This window comes from Danio rerio, chromosome 8 (genome assembly GCF_052040795.2).
Source record: "Danio rerio strain M-AB ecotype USA chromosome 8, GRCz13ab, whole genome shotgun sequence".
In the NCBI taxonomy this organism is placed as follows: domain Eukaryota; kingdom Metazoa; phylum Chordata; class Actinopteri; order Cypriniformes; family Danionidae; genus Danio; species Danio rerio.
This window is the reverse complement of record NC_141028.1, coordinates 60,116,756-60,134,608: the sequence shown is the minus strand read 5'-3', so window position 1 is coordinate 60,134,608 and position 17,853 is coordinate 60,116,756. Positions and strand designations below refer to the sequence as shown.

General features: G+C 33.1%; 1 protein-coding gene across 2 annotated transcripts; it reads right to left on the bottom strand.

Annotated features, from left to right (window-relative positions):
* Window positions 1–707: 707 nt before the first annotated feature.
* On the bottom strand, window positions 708–16,467 carry tgoln2 (trans-golgi network protein 2). 2 transcript variants are annotated; one of them, XM_087265558.1, is made up of 5 exons: window positions 16,322–16,467; window positions 9,794–10,144; window positions 8,442–9,679; window positions 5,920–6,003; window positions 3,002–3,314 (listed from the first exon to the last, which is right to left on the bottom strand). In XM_087265558.1, exons 1-5 carry the CDS (start codon window positions 16,368–16,370, stop codon window positions 3,312–3,314), a joined length of 1,725 nt encoding a protein of 574 aa, XP_087121684.1. In that variant the 5' UTR covers window positions 16,371–16,467; the 3' UTR covers window positions 3,002–3,311. The 2 variants fall into 2 exon arrangements, with proteins under 2 accessions (XP_087121683.1, XP_087121684.1); XM_087265557.1 differs by having other exon boundaries at window positions 708–3,314; window positions 8,442–10,144.
* Window positions 16,468–17,853: the final 1,386 nt, after the last annotated feature.

Below are 17,853 nucleotides of genomic sequence, written 5' to 3'. Positions count from 1 at the left end.
AAAATACGTCATCAATGTGCTAAACCCTTGCTAACAGCATCCAAAAGCATGCTATGTGTGTTAAATCGTGCTAGGAACATGCAATGTGCTAAATAATGCATATTACGAACATTACATGTTGAATCATGCTAAAAACATGCTAGAAGTGTGCTACAATATGTCAACAATGTGCTAAACAATGCAAGCAATGCATGTTAAGTTTGTTGTGTCATGCTAAAAAAACATATTTAGTGTGCAAAACATTACAGAGAATTGAATCATGCCAAAAACATGCTAGCAATGTGCTAAAATATGTCATCAATGTGCTAAACCATGCTAACAACATCCAAAAGCATGTTAAGTGTGTTAAATCGTGCTAGGAAAATGTAATGTGCTAAATCATGCACATTACATGTTGAATCATGCTGAAAACATGCTAGAAGTGTGCTAAAACATGTCAACAATGTGCTAAACAATGCTAGCAATGCATGATAAGTCTGCTAAATCATGCTAAAAACATGTTAGTAATGTGCAAAACCTCTTTTAAACTGCATCTAGTATATAATTGCTATCCTGTTTTGATTTGATGTCGTCAGACATTCAGTTTAGCTATATTTATATAAACCAGTAATGTTGGCCACTCGCTGATGCAGCAATCATAATTTATAGGTATTTTATTTTAATTATTGATGATAGCCCTTATTCAAGAGACAAAAGCAGAGCAATCATGAGGAAAAAACAAACCTTTATTCCATTTCATTTGAAGCGTTGACAGAATATAACAACAAATGAATTCTTTATCTACTAAATTATTCAAAACAAGTCCTGTATTTCAAGAAACGTTGTGCAAATCAATGGTTACAGCCAGAGAAAACAGCAGGAATCTCAGTAGGCACAATAAGAGTGACAGCGGGTAACATGGCACCAGATAAAAACAAAACCATTTCCCATTTCTAGGATCAACGGGAACAATTTGCCTATATTTCTCTCCTTCAGTTACTCGTTTCAGGACATACTCTTAGATTTGGCACAGGAATCACTACTGTACCCCACAGACAGTCTGCTTTAAATTAAACTAATCACTGACTGCTAAACCATAAGCACATTCTCCATCAGCTAAACAGTGGATTCGCTCCAGAACCGCATGGCTTATTTTAATTAAATATGCAATTTGTTCGAATCAGAGCTCAAGATTTCCTCTTCCTCCAAGTGTCTATTTCATATACGAATTTAAATAGAGTTTTTACGGATATAAACATTAACAATTAAAGCGCAGAAAGATCAGCTGTGCTACGTAACAGAAATTAAATCTCCATCTTTTATTGCTCTGTAAATTTTGAGGGTAAAAAAAATATAATATAAACAGAAAATATAATATACATCTTTCTTTGTGAGACACAAACATAAAATATAGATTTTGTAGTGCTGGACTACTCGTAATTAATCACATCCAAAATAAAAGGTAGTTTTGACAATATATGTGTCACGATACAAAAATTCGATACCAATCGATAGTGAAAATGTCCATTTGAGCATGTACTTAAATTGCCATTGTGTTCACGTGCTCAACAGAAAAGACTGTGATTGGCCATGAAGGTCGTCAGTTCATCAAACTCACGGACACTGGAGCATTTCAAAGCCACAAAGTCTGTTTATAAGCCGACATACAAGCGATCCGCTGATGAACTGACTGATATTCGCAGCTTTAAATTGCTCCAGTGTCCCTGTATCTGTGGTTAACAGCAGTGAGTACGGTGAACTGATGACCTTCACAGCCAATCACAGTTATTTCTTTTGAGCATGTAAACTCAATAGCCAATCAGTGCTGTTTAAGAACGAACTCAAATGTTAGCGGGAACATTTCAGTACCGATTGGTATCGAATTCCAGTATTGTGACAACACATACATATATATATACATATATTTATATATATATATATATATATACATATATATATATATATATATATATATATATATATATATATATATATATACATACATATACATATATATACATACATATATATATATATATATATATATATATACATACATATATATATACATACATATATATATATATACATACATATATATATATATATATACATACATATATATATATATATACATACATATATATATATATATACATACATATATATATATATATATATATATATATATATATATATATATATATATATATATATATATATATATATATATATATATATATATATATATATATAAACACACACACACATATATATGTGTGTGTGTGTGTGTGTTTGTGTGTATATATATATATATATATATATATATATACACACACACATACACATACACATTCACACTCACACACACACACACACATATATATAAATATATACACACACATACAATAAATATATATATATATATATATATATATATATATATATATATATATATATATATATATATACACATATATACACACACACACACACACACACACACACACACACACACACACACACACACACACACACACACACACACACACACACACACACACACATATATATATATATACACACACATACATATACATACATATACATACATACATACATACATATATTTGATAAAATGTTAGATATAAAAATATGCAAATGATACACATTACATATTTAAATATCCATGCAAAAACAGTAGGTGTGTGTATTATGTGTATTATACTGTATATACTAAATGAATATATTTATAATACACACGACAAAAACTTTTATTTTGAATGCGATTAATGACCATGAATCTTTTCCCAGCACTAATATTTTGTTGTGAGACCAGTGAAATATGAATATGCATGACGAAAATATGCTTATTAATGAGCCTCGCACACACAAAATAAAACTTCACTTTCTAATCTAAAGCAATAGAAAGTGCAAGTCTCGTGCTTTGTAAATGTGTCCTCACTCATTCCTAATAACGCAACATCAAGATTAAAAAAAACATATAAGAATAAATCAAAAATATATATAACTTTGTTCCTTTATTACACACTTCCCCCTGCAACAACATGAGGATTAGACTCTCAAACGAGACCCAAATAGAAAAAGAGGCCACAGATTGAACCAACAATACGTACGGTATAGTGGATTTCCTATGAATAAAGATCATGACCCGTCATTTGTTTCCAGCATACCTGACATGCTATGGATGGTTGAGGGTTTGATATGATGTGTGAGTGGTAATATAGTGTGTATGTCCTATTATGGATAATTCAAGTCATCCAGATCACAGTTCAAATGCTTTTGACTCATCCAATGGTGGTGGGAATTTCTCACTGAAAAAAGAGGAAACAAATCTTTCAGTTCAGTCAAAGAAAGCCTATTTGTCTGAAAATCTATATTTTATAATGGAATTGTTGCATGAAATGTTTTCATTATCAGTAGGGATGCACTGATTCCAATACTTGTATGGGATATCGATTCGATACTGTATATTATTGCTGGATCTTGTGTCAGCCTGCTGGTACCGATCCAAATCGGATCTTGCGTGTGTGCTATATTCTGTCATTTATAAGCCAACAAAAACCATGAAGGTAGCCCATTAAAGTTGTCATGTAGGCCTACAATATTGTAAATGTTCTGAAGCCATTCTATTGTTTAATGTGAAGCACAGATGAATATTCACGTGGTTAAAGTCAAGTTCACTTCAGCGCTTCTCGCTGCTGCTGCGCCTGTCAATCGTTCTCCATTTATTCACAATTCAAGCTGAATTCAACACAAAAAACTCTCCAAGACTATTTGTTCTTGTTAATATAAATAATTAGCGGAGAAATCGTTTAGTTTTGTATTAAATAGGTAAGCTCGACCACAACAGGTCAATGTTATCACGAATGGTCAAATAATGTAGCCTAGTTTACAGCAAGCCTCATGTTTTTACTTGGATTGAGTCGTGTTATACACAGGGTCAAATTTAAGACTTTAAGATCATTTTAAGACCACGAGGAATAAAATTTCAGACTTATATAAGGCTAAACTCTGATTTTTTTTTGATAGCCAAGCAGAAAAAATTACTTGCCCCATTAAAAAAAAAAAACTATTTCTAGTAATTATTTCTTAGCCACATATTTTAAATAATACGTCTAAACAAGCAGACTCTACACGTTTTTCAACATAACTTAAAAAAACCAATCTAACAAAATCTAAAAACTAAATGTATGCACAACCAACTGTTATAATATTAGTTATAAATATAGTTTTGCTAAACGTTTTACTAACATGTATTGTTGGCGATTGGATCGGTTGGGTAGCTTTAGATAAACAAAGGAAATTAAGAGCTGTTTAACATTATTTCGGTGAATTTAAAACTTTTTAAGGCCTAAAATTTTGTTTTTGAAATTTAAGACTTTTTAAAACCCCGCGGATACCCTGATACAGTTTTTAAATAGAACATACACTTGAAAGTTTACATACACTTTAAAAAAAGAAACTTGATGATATTAAATCACTAAATGTTTACTATTTTAGGTCCGTTAGGATTACCTTAATGATTTACATTTGCTAAATGCCAGAATAATGAGAGAATTTGTTATTATTTCTAGACAGTCAAACGTTTACACACATTTCCTTGATATTTTTTTTGCTTTGCTTTTAAACTGTATACATTTGGTCAAATGTTTCGGGTCTCCTTCCACAAGCTTCACACAATAGTTTGCAGGAATTTTGGCCTATTCCTCCTGACAGAATTGGTGTAACTGAGTCAGATTTGTAGGCTGTCTTGCTCGTACAAGCTATATCAACTCAATGCCCACAAACTTTCTATAGGATTGAGATCAGGGCTTTGTGATGGCCACTCCAAAACATTCACTCTGTTGTCCTTAAAGCACATTTGAACTAATTTGGCAGTGTGTTTAGGGTCATGGTCTGTTTGGAAGAGCCATTTGTGGCCAAGTTGTAATGTCCTGGCTGATGTGTTGAGATGTCGCTTCAGTATTTCTCCATAATGTTCTTTCTTCATGATGCCATCTATGCTGTGAAGTGGACCAGTCCCTCCTGCAGCAAAACAGCCCCACAACATGATGCTGCCGCCCCCATACTTCACAGTTGGGATGGTGTTTCTAGGCTTGTAAGCTTTCCCCTTTGTCCTCCAAATGTAACACTGCTCATTATGGACAAACAGTTCAATCTTAGCTCCATCAGACCGCTGGACATGTCTCCAAACATGAGTCTTTTCCCCGGTGTTATTTAGCTAATTGTAATCTGGCTTTTCTGTTGATTCTGGCTTGTTGATTTTTTCATGTTGTCACACAAGGAAGCAGTGTGTTTGAGCTTTTCCTTCAACACTATTCTACAGTTGTGCCTCCAATGAACTCAAATGTTGTCAATTAGCCAATCAGAAACTTCCAAAACCTTGACACCATCATCTGAGCTTTATCACAGGCAGAATAATCTTATTGTGTGTAAACTTGACTTTCAAGAAGAGTTATAACGATTTCTCAATAAATATATCTCTCATTATTGTGCTATTAAGCGTAACAGAAACAAAATTGATAATCCTAACTTGCCTAAAAGAGAAAAACTTTAGTCACATTAACGCCTGACTTTTTTTATGTACACTGAGTTTATCACCAGAACTATAGAAACTGTATAATGCTTAAAAAAAAATTAAGAAATAAAGGCACAGTATCGGGTTCGGATCTGTATCGGATAAAAAAAAAATAAAAAATGGTATCGGTGCATTCCTAGTTATCAGCTATGTTTGATGAACTATTATGACCTCTGGACACAAAACCAAACTGTTATGCCTTACATGAAATGATGCGTTATGTTCATGATTAGGAAACATTCAATAAGCGAAATGTTATTTATTTACTTAATTACAAATAGGAGCATCCATGAATAAAGATAGAAGTGTTATTGTTGTGTGCACGTATCAGTACTTACATCCTGCTCAAGTTTTTGGTAATCTGATGTTTTGGGTCTCCGTGTCTGTTTTGATTTCCGGCCCTCAACGAATATTGCAATAATCTATAAAAGTAAAGAAAGACAAAAGATTAGTCTTCATATAGGACTTCAGAGCAATTGTGACATTATGGATGTGGCATTAAGAGTGAAAACTCAAAACAAAACTTCACAGTGAATGTATATATCAATAGTATATAGAAACATTGGCTTATATATTTCAAAACAACTAACTAGAGTTAAAGGTGCAGTATGACACCCAGTGGTTGAACTAGGCACTCCAGCCAGGGCCCGTTTTTTCAAAAGTAATCCACTAGAATTTTGGATAAGGGATTGGATCAAATCTTGAAAATGGGTTTTTCATAAAAATTTATTACATAATCGGATTAGATCACGCAAACTTTTAGTTGGTAAGAAACTTTTAGTTTGGGTTTTTCAGACCTTTTTTGTAGGATTTAGATCACTTTGATCCAAAAAATCTGGATTAAACTGATCCCATCAGAAGGGAAACAACTTTAAAAATGTATCAAGGAATACTATATTTGGATCATGCAGTATCCTACAAGATATCCAATTTATTCATAAGGTTTTAATTGTATTTGTTCATCCGTCAGGCTACAGTGATTAGGTAGACTTCAACGTATTCAGCATTTCAGTATAGGCCTACAGCAAAGCAGAAAGAGTTTAGCTTCATAAAATAATCCCCAAACAGCTGTCAAAACTGACCAAAAACAATACACTTTATTCTGTCACTAACTGATATATTACAATGGAAAATATTTCTGTTTTTAGAATATTTATTAGTGATGATTACAGAATAACAAAATAAATCATGCAAAGAATGGCAATGGCTGATTTTTAAAATCACTTTCAACAATTGCAAAAAGAGACAGAAAAGTAGGGGTGTCAAAATTAACTGTTTCTTTGGTGCACCGCGATGCAAAATAATGCGAAACATTAATCTTACATCAAACAAAAAAACAAGATTAATTTGCTGACCCCATTGGCAGATTATCAAGCTTGTTTTAAGGAAAAACTCACTTAATATTGGCATATTATTTCTCAAAACAAGACAATATGTTTTGCTTGTCTAGAAAATGCTTCATGATATAAGAAATTTTAGATATTTAGACTAGAAACAAGACAAAAAATCTAGGCAAGAAAAGCCTTTTTTGTAGTGTATTGCTTAAAGGGGCTAATAATATTGAGCTATTAAAATAGCTTTCAAAATATTTAAATCTGCTTTTATTCTAGCTGAAATAAAACATCAGCCTGTCTCCAGACGAAAAAATATTATAGGAAATACTTTGAAAAATTCCTCTGTTAAAAATCATTTGGGAAATATTCATAGAAAAACAGAAAAATCACAGGAGGGCGTATAATTTTGACTTCAACTGATAATCGTGATTACAATTATGACCAAAATAATCGTGATTAAGATTTTTCCCATAATCGAGCAGCCCTATTAAAAACCATCCCATAATGTAAATAGGATGTCATTTAATAAGAATATGTCAATAACTTTTGTCTGTGACGACATGCTGTGCCCAATATGGTCTAAAACCTGACAGGTGGGCAAATCTAAGCTTGTTTTTAATAAAACAAATATAAATATGCATATAATAAATACTACTTCAACTAATAATAGCATTATACAAAAGCAAATTGTCATGAATAAACTGAAAAGCTCCCCGAGATGAAGAAGGCATGGCGGCCTATGATAGGGCCCTAAAAGTTTGATCTATTAAGCTAATTAACCAACTAAGTCTCCCAAGCATTGGCCGATATAAACACCACTGCAATTACAATGAGAATGTTCCTAAAAAACACACACTAAAAGTTTTAAAAAATTGAACAAATATTCACTGTATGATATCAATATTGTGCATGAACATCACAATACACTGAATATCGGTATATACAGTTGAAGTCAGAGTTATTCGCCCTCCAGTCATTTATTTATTTATTTCAAATATTTCCCGAATGATGTTGAGCAGATTCAGGAATGTTTCACAGTATTTCCTAGAATATTTGTTCATCTGGAGAAAGTCTGATTTGTTTTATTTCGGCTAGAATAAAAGCAGCTCTTAATATTTTTAAAAAGCCATTTTAAGGTCAATATTATTCACCCCTTCAGCAATATTAGTGTTGGATTGTCTCCAGAACAAACCACTGTTATACAATAACTTGCCTAACTACCCTAACTTTACCCTAATTACCCTAGTGAAGCCTTTACATGTCACTTTAAGCTGAATACTAGTGTCTTGAAGAATATCTAGTCTAATATTATGTGCTGTCATCATGACAAAGAGAAAATAAATCGGTTATTAGAGATGAGTTATTAAAACTATTATGTGCAGAAATGTGCTGAAGAAAATCTCTCAGTTAAACAGAAATTGGGGAATCTATCTATCTAATGATATCCTTCTTTTATGTCTTGGTTGACATTTGCATTGGATTGTAATAAAAATCTATATAAGTGGAAATGGTGCATATTTACTAACCTTGCGCTTGTTGTGCTTGGCAATGTACAGCACAGCCACGAGAAAGACGACACACACCAGATACACAAAGAAGTGGCTGTTCTCGCCGCCCTCCTTCAACTCTGAAATGTCTTCTGCATTGCTCTGAATGTGCTTTGGAACCCCTGATTTGCTTTTAGGCTTTTCAACATTGTCTGAGTCGTTGTCTTTTTCTTTGACAGGTTCTTTTTCGCTTTCCGCCGTGTCCTCAAGTTCAGTTTTGGTTCCCTCATCTTGAGTTTCAGGGTTGTCTTTGTCATTATACTGGTCGTCAGTGATCACATTATCATCTTTGCTAGAATTAACTTTGCTTTCCTCATTTATCTTGTCATCATCTTTATGTTCTTTTGCGGGCCCCTTAGGCTCCTTTGCAGGATCTTTAGAGTCTTTTGCGGGATCTTTAGAGTCTTTTGCGGGATCTTTAGAGTCTTTTGCGGGATCATCTTTAGACTCTTTTGCGGGATCTTTAGAGTCTTTTGCGGGATCTTTAGACTCTTTTGCGGGATCATCTTTAGAGTCTTTTGCGGGATCTTTAGACTCTTTTGCGGGATCTTTAGACTCTTTTGCGGGATCATCTTTAGACTCTTTTGCGGGATCTTTAGACTCTTTTGCGGGATCATCTTTAGACTCTTTTGCGGGATCTTTAGAGTCTTTTGCGGGATCTTTAGAGTCTTTTGCGGGATCATCTTTAGACTCTTTTGCGGGATCTTTAGACTCTTTTGCGGGATCTTTAGAGTCTTTTGCGGGATCTTTAGAGTCTTTTGCGGGATCTTTAGAGTCTTTTGCGGGATCTTTAGAGTCTTTTGCGGGATCATCTTTAGAGTCTTTTGCGGGATCTTTAGAGTCTTTTGCGGGATCATCTTTAGACTCTTTTGCGGGATCTTTAGACTCTTTTGCGGGATCTTTAGACTCTTTTGCGGGATCTTTAGAGTCTTTTGCGGGATCATCTTTAGACTCTTTTGCGGGATCTTTAGACTCTTTTGCGGGATCTTTAGACTCTTTTGCGGGATCTTTAGAGTCTTTTGCGGGATCTTTAGAGTCTTTTGCGGGATCATCTTTAGACTCTTTTGCGGGATCATCTTTAGACTCTTTTGCGGGATCATCTTTAGACTCTTTTGCGGGATCATCTTTAGACTCTTTTGCGGGATCATCTTTAGACTCTTTTGCGGGATCATCTTTAGACTCTTTTGCGGGATCATCTTTAGACTCTTTTGCGGGATCTTTAGTGTCTTTTGCAGGATCATCTTTTGAGTCTTTTGCAGGATCATCTTTAGAGTCTTTTGCAGGATCTTTAGAGTCTTTAGCGGGATCTTTTGAGTCTTTTGCGGGATCACCTTTAGAGTCTTTTGCGGGATCTTTAGAGTCTTTAGCGGGATCTTTAGACTCTTTTGCGGGATCATCTTTAGACTCTTTTGCGGGATCATCTTTAGACTCCTTTGCGGGATCTTCAGTCTTTTTTGCTGGATCTTCAGTCTTTTTTGCTGGATCTTTAGGCTCTTTTGAAGAATCGTTAGGCTCTTTTGCGGGATCTTTTGACTCTTTTTCCTGATTAGCGCTGTTAGCATTGACCGGATGTGGCTGTCCATTTGCAGATGTTTTATCATCACTAGGTTTGTCTGGCACTTTATTCCCCGAGTCTGCTGAGGTGTCCTTTTTTTCCCTTAACACTGGTGCACTGGTGCAAACTGGAAAATACCACAAGAGAAAAGTTGGAAAATTGGGAAGACTAGTTAGAAATATACCAGTTCACCCCTCACAAATCTCTCATTTAAATGTGTATTTTCTAGAGGAAGCTTTACAATATTATATTTGTGCATATACATTAGATCAGTCAGGATTGAAGCTAAATCTGGAGCTAATCTAACAAAATAACTCACGATAACAAAACGTGTTTAGCCAAATTTAAATGTTATAGAAAAATATTAAATTAAATATTAAAAAGAGCAAAATTCAAGACAAACAAAATTTTATTTATATATAAAATTGTGTTGAAATGTTGCATTTTGTTTCATGAATTTAACTGTATTATCTTTTTATTTCTAAAGATGTTCAGTGACTACAATATTACTTTAATAAATATATCTGTTCATTAAATCCGTTTTGTGTAAATGCATCAAAATATATGACCTATGTTGACTAATAAATGGATCAAAATGTTCATTTTCAAAATGAGGTGCACTCAATTATGTTGCACCGGATATATACACCCAACATGTCAATTTCAATAAGGTAATATGCGACTGTTTATATGCATCTTTTGCATGGTCAAGTTTGGTATTTCAAATAAAGACACATGAAAAAAACTGGATTAAACTGCAAAGAAGCAAGATTTTCTTTACAAATCAATTAAAAAAAAATAAAAGTAGGTTAAACTAGTGCTCTTTAAATAGTTCAAAATGTTTAATTAAAAGGTTTCAAGCCGGGACACCAAATAAAAAATTGGTTTATTTTTCTGTCTGTGTTTTGATGGGCAGAATTGGCCTTTCCATAGGGCTGAGGTTAAGGATCTTGAGCTAAAAAAAGGTTGATGACCACTCCTCCAAATAAGAAGAATCTTTCCAATCAAAACCATCAGTCATTTTCACCAAATGATATACTTTTTAACCACAAACGCTATGGGGTACAAGCTTTTATTGTGGTTAAAAGTGTATAAATTATGATTTCTTTTGTGAAAATGACTGATTGTTTTGCTCTGTAATTTTTATGCACCAACACAACACGTTTTAATGTAATTCAATGCTTATAAGCCGTCAGCTGTCCAATTAAAAGCTGCAGCTAGGCCTGTCACGATAAGGAATTTTTGTTCTGCGATATATTGTCAGAGAAATTGTTGCGATAAGCAATATTATTGTCATTTCATGATCATTTCATGCTTATGATTATATAAAAGCAGCATAATAATGCAAATAGCCATAATCACTTAAATACTCCCCGTTCTTAAGGTTATCTAGATTCTATAATTTGATGTTAAAAAGGTAAATGTCCTATTATATATAGTATTTACAGTCCTATTAGGTAAATGTCTAATTATAAATGTTGACACTGGTGAGGTAAAACGTAAATCTTATTGTAAAATAGCTTTGACGTTATTTGTGAATTCGTAAATATGTATTGTGAGGGCAGGGTTACGGCTGGGCGATATGGCAAAATGCAATCTTGATTAATTATTTTCCATATTGAACGATAACAATATATTTCGTTATTATCAGTTGTTAATTCTTCCTTATTAAGGAGTATCGCAACAATGACTGAACCCACAAAAATTACAGGGTCCATTAAATAACATAACCTATTTTCGGCGGGCGATAATATTTGGCGGCCGAAAATACGGTGCATCTCTAATATCAACACACTTTTAGATTCCCATTGTTGCACATTTCTGTTGTGTGATTGGCGTTTAGATCAATATAGAGTAAAATTGTCCAGAGCTTATCATTGTTATTGAGATAAATGTTATTGTGATTCGATTTATCGTTTATCGGCCCGGCCCTAATTGAGGTCATCTCCAAGTATTGCACGATAAGTCGATTTACTGATTATTATGACAGGCCTTGATTCACTAAGACATTTAGCTTGCTTGTGTACTTTTGTGCAGGTTTAACATTTCCGTGTGTTTGTTTTTGCTTTCTTGTTGTGCACTCATATCCGCTTCATTGCTAAGCAATGGCCGTGGTTTGGAGGGGGGGTGATGAAGAAATGTTTCCGTATAATATAAATTGACAGCAGATTTGCTGCTCTCTGGATGGTTATTTCCTAATATCGTTTCCACTGATGGTAACATTGCTTGAAATGTTGCCCTGTGTATCATCTCCTTAATTCCTCATTTGGGAATATTCTATTAAATACACCTGATCAAACTGATTCCCTCTGGCTTTTTCGAAATCTACAGGTAAAGCTGTGGTCACACTAGAGTTAGAATAAGATAAAACAAGACGGTTAAACATCGATATAGCAAGCGATTGCTTCATATTTTCAATTTCTATACAGTGAGGTCACGTTTGATCTATTGGTTTCACGCAATCATATGTTTTCTAGGTCTCAGTCGTTAGAAGGCATACATTTAACAATAATATTGACTATTTTTATGTTACTGTGAGGAGTACATGTTAATAGACAGAATTAAATGACTAATTTAATAAGTAACTCTTGCTAACTTCCTGATGAGCTGTATCCCCTCTAGCAAGTAAGACTTTGGACCGCATCAACATGCAAAACTTGTTTTATCATAAGCTTGCGTTTCTGGTTTGCCGCATTTGCATGTTTATGAATGGAATTCTATGAGACGAGTGTGTTGCAGCAGGTTTGGAACTGGAACGGATTTCGACACCTCTGATTTAGAGCCTTCGTATGTGCATGGAAACTGCAGTTAGGACGTTCAAATCTTTCTCAAATATGTCTTCAAAATGTTATAAACATTATATTTAGCTTTGCTGCCATTCACTTTTTAACACCCAGTTTCTGAAGTGGTCACTTTGAAGCTAAAGCTCTTAAAAGGAATGATATCTGGATGTAAAATGTCTATTATCCGGCTTAGTTATCGGGTAGAGTCTCTTGATTGCATTTGACTTCAGTGACTGCAACTTGATGAGGGTTAAAGGAATAAAATGGAGTTGAAAAATTGTCTAACCATAACAATGTGCATAAAACGAGGGAAATTTTTTTTTTTTTTTTACAAACGTGTGTGTGTGTGTGTGTGTGTGTGTGTGTGTGTGTGTGTGTGTGTGTGTGTGTGTGTGTGTGTGTGTGTGTATATATATATATATATATATATATATATATATATATATATATATATATATATATATATAAATACTGTATATATAGAAAGATAGATAAATGAAAATTAAAATTTAATAGGGTATTTAATAGGGCTGAACAATATATCGTTTGAGCATTGATATATTGCAATGTGTCTATCTGCAGCAGTCACATCGATTAGATTATTTATTAAGGATTAAAAGACAAAGATATTATTAAACAATATTATATATATATATATATATATATATATATATATATATATATATATATATATATATATATGTGTGTGTGTGTGTGTGTGTGTGTGTGTGTGTGTGTGTGTGTGTGTGTGTGTGTGTATGTATATATATATATGTATATATATATATATATATATATATATATATATATATATATATATATATATATATATATATATATATATATGTATATATATATATATATATATATATATATATATATATATATATATATATATATATATATATATATATATATATGTATATATATATATATATATATATATATATATATATATATATATATATATATATATATATATATATAAACAAACACTCGCACAGAATTAAGGTCGGAATTATTCGGCCCCCTTTGATTTTTTTTTTTTTTATATTTCCCAAAAAATGTTTAACAGACCAAGGAAATTTTTGCAATATTGTGGAGAAAAAGGTATTTATGTGTATTACTTTTGTATCTTTATTTTTTATTAGAAAAATGTTTAGACTAACAACAGATTAATCAATCTTTTTCTTTTGTATGATGCCATATATTGACCAGGCATACTTCTTCTTTTTTACTGTGTTGCAATCTTTTTAGAAAGAACTGCTGACAAGAGGGAAAGAGCAGAATGAGAACAAATATAGTGCGGGGGCCCTTGTTCCTTGTTGCTGTCTAATAAGAAGTCTAGAAATGTCACAAGGAGCATGATGCTTGTAGAAGTTGTGAAATATATTGAAGATGCACTAAATTGTTCAGTTCTGGTGTGCAGAGAACGGATGCAGAAAGAGGAAGTATGTCTGGGTGCAACACTCAAAGAACTGCAGAATGACTGGTAAGTGACGTTAAACCAAAACTTCACCTGTCAATATCAGTTGTGTATATATGCTGGAGTCAGGAAAATGAATGTTAGTTGCGAACCTCTTGAATGTAATTCTTGTATTGCATTGGGGTAACGTAACCCAGACTTCTGTCATCGAATTATTCATTTGTTTCTAATAAATTAATAATATTTTTGGCATTGAAGAAAACCCTCTCCAGACCTTTTCTTATTGAACACACATGGAAACAGTATGTCTGATAATATTTTTCCTTCTGGAGAAAGTCTTATTTGTTTTATTTCGGCTAGAATAAAAGCAGTTTTTAATTTTTTAATTATTTAAGCTATATTTTTTCTGATAGTACAGAACAAACTATCATTATACAATAACTTGCCTGATAACCCTAACCTGCCTAGCTACCCTAATAAACCTAGTTAAGCCTTTAAATGTCACTTTAAGCTGTATAGAAATGTCTAGAAGAATATCTAGTCTAATATTATTTACTGTCATCAAGGCAAGGATAAAATTAATCAGTTATTAGAAATGAGTTATTAAAAATATAATGTTTAGAAATGGGTTGAAAAAAAATCTCTCCATTAAACAGAAATTGGGGGAAAAATAAACAGGGGGCTAATAATTCTGACTTATATATATATACATATACATATATATATATATACATATATATATATATATATATATACATATACATATATATATATATACATATATATATATATATATATACATATACATATATATATATATACATATATATATGTATATATATATATATATATATATATATATATATATATATATATATATATATATATATATATGTATGTATTTTGTAATACAATGATGACCATGTTATTTCAGGTCTGATTGTTCCACTTCTGTACTTGAACTCTGCTAGACTCCCCAGAAAAAAAGTTTTTCACTTTTATTTTTGCTCTGTCGTATTTATATATATGCTTGTAATATATTTTATGCAGATGCACTGCATTAAAAAGGACATGATCACCCTAGTCGATCTAAATGAAAGAAATATTTTTGAATAGATCTGTTCATCTGGTAAACTTATATTCATATTGCAATATATATTGTAGCAAAACAAAATACTGCAATGTCAGATTCGCACAGAATCACTTTTAAACAATGTGACATGGCCCCTATATTGTTTATTATGCTTCTATTTAATCTGAAATCAATGCAAGTACTACTTAAAAACAACATTAGCACTGTTTAATTAACGGTGAACACTGTTGCACTTTGATAGTAATTGCCTGCCAATTTCCCTATTTAGGAGTCATTTTCTTTAATGAAATTATTAAGGAGAAAGTCTGAATGTGCGAATATAATGCAACTTTACCTCAACCAACAAAAATATAAGTTATATAAAACAAATTATGACTTTCAATGACTGGAATAGACATTTTAAAATGCCAAGACGCATAGAAACTCAGTAGAATCGATGTATATGCTCGTTTTTAGACATGTTTACTGATTTTTATCACACAAATTGATAACAAAATGTAAACTATGGCGTCGTCCAGAAGAAGACTGGGGTAAAGTTGGTTTAATATTTGCCCATACAGACTTTCTCCTTAACAATATAACTTCAGAAATGTATTAATTGCAAATTGTAAATAGTGAAATCATATTAGCAGCCAATCACTAACAAAGTACAACACTGTTCACAGTCAGTTAAATAGTGTTAATGTTGTTTTGAAGTCAAACTAACATGTAATTTTAGTCTGAATATTCAAAGTACCATGGTAAACAATACAGGGAGCTGTCACTGAACGAAGGTGCGAATAAAAACCAACTTTACCTCAATCAGAAGACTCTTCTATTGACACGTTTGAGCACATATCTAACAGTTTGATATTCTAATAATGTACATAAATGTCAGTTTATCTAGCTGATGAGCTGACACACAGTGAGCACGAGGATGAGGAGTGATAAACACGTCAGCAGCTTTATCGAGCTTAAACACAACAGTTATCAACTCTTTAATTATTATAATAGCAGACTCACCCTGAGACAGGCAGAAAATGGCGATACACAGAGCTGTTAATCGCATCATGGCTTCATACGGTGAACAAAAGCGTTGATGATGACAAATTGACAAAGCGCCACAGTTTTCTTTTTTTTTTACAAAGCGCCTCTCTTCCCGGAACAACAACTTCCGTGTTTACGCAACGCGATGACGTGAACAACGTTTCCTGGACTTCCGTTAATCAAATCTTGTGGCTTTTTAGAAACTAAGCTGTACTTTCTGTGTTACATTGTAAATACATACACACACAAACATAAACACACAGCGAAAGTCAGAATTATTAGCCCCCGTTTATTATAAAATATCTAATAAAATATTATTTATTGTCATCATGGCAAAGATAAAATAAATCAGTTATTTCTACTAACTGATTTATTTTATCTTTGCCACGAGTAAATAATATTAGACTAGATATTCTTCAAGACACTTCTAAACAGCTTAAAGTGATATTTAAAGGCCTGACTAGGTTAATTGGGGTAACTAGTCAGGTTGGGTAATTAGGCAAGTTACTGCATACCCTGCTAAAAAAATCCAGCTTAAACCAGCCTATGGTTGGCTGGTTTTAGCTGTTCGACCAGCCTGGTTTAAGAGGGGTTTTGGCCACTTCCAGTCTGGTTTTAGCTGGACAGGCTGGGAGATGACCAGCTAAAACCAGCTTGACCAGCCTAGCCAGGCTGGGGGCCCAGCCAAAACATCCAGCTTAAACCAGGATGGTCAAGCTGGTTTTAAATGGTTTTAGCTGATCACTTTCCAGCCTGACCAGCTAAGACCAGGCTGGAAGTAGCTGGAAACCAGCCTGGAAGTGGCCCAAAACCCTCTAAAACCAGCCTGGTCGACCAGCTAAAACCAGCCAACCAGTCTAGGCTGGTTTAAGCTGGGTTTTTCCGCAGGGTAATGATGGTTTGTTCTGTAGACTATTGAAAAAAAAATCGCTTAAATGGGCAAATCATTTTGACCTTAAAATGTTTTCAAAAAATTAAAAACTACTTTTATTCCGGCTGAAATAAATCAAATAAGACTTTCTCCAGAAGAAAAAATATTATTAGACATACTGTGAACATTTCCTTGCACTGTTAAACATAATTTGGGAAATATTTAAAAAAAGAAAACTCAAAGGGGGGTGAAGAATTCTGACTTCAACTTTATATATATATAATTTAAAGTACAATTTTATGTTTTAATATTTAAAGCCTTTATCTTCCTAATGTAAAATTAAAATCAATAAATTCACAAATAATAAAGATGTTCACAAACTACAGTATGTACAGCAGGGGAATCCTAACTCGGCCCTGGAGAGCCGGTGTCCTGCAGACTTGTCTCAACACATGGGCACAGATGTTTCCAGAAAGCCAAGTAAAGCTGTGGTCACACTAAAGTTGGAGCTTGCCAAATTCTCTAGTTCGGCCGCTGTGAAAAGGGGCGGGATTAAATCAGATGATTCGACATTTAAAAAGCGAGCGATTGCTCCATATTTGTCAAGTGATGTGATTTTACAGATCAGTTCACCAAG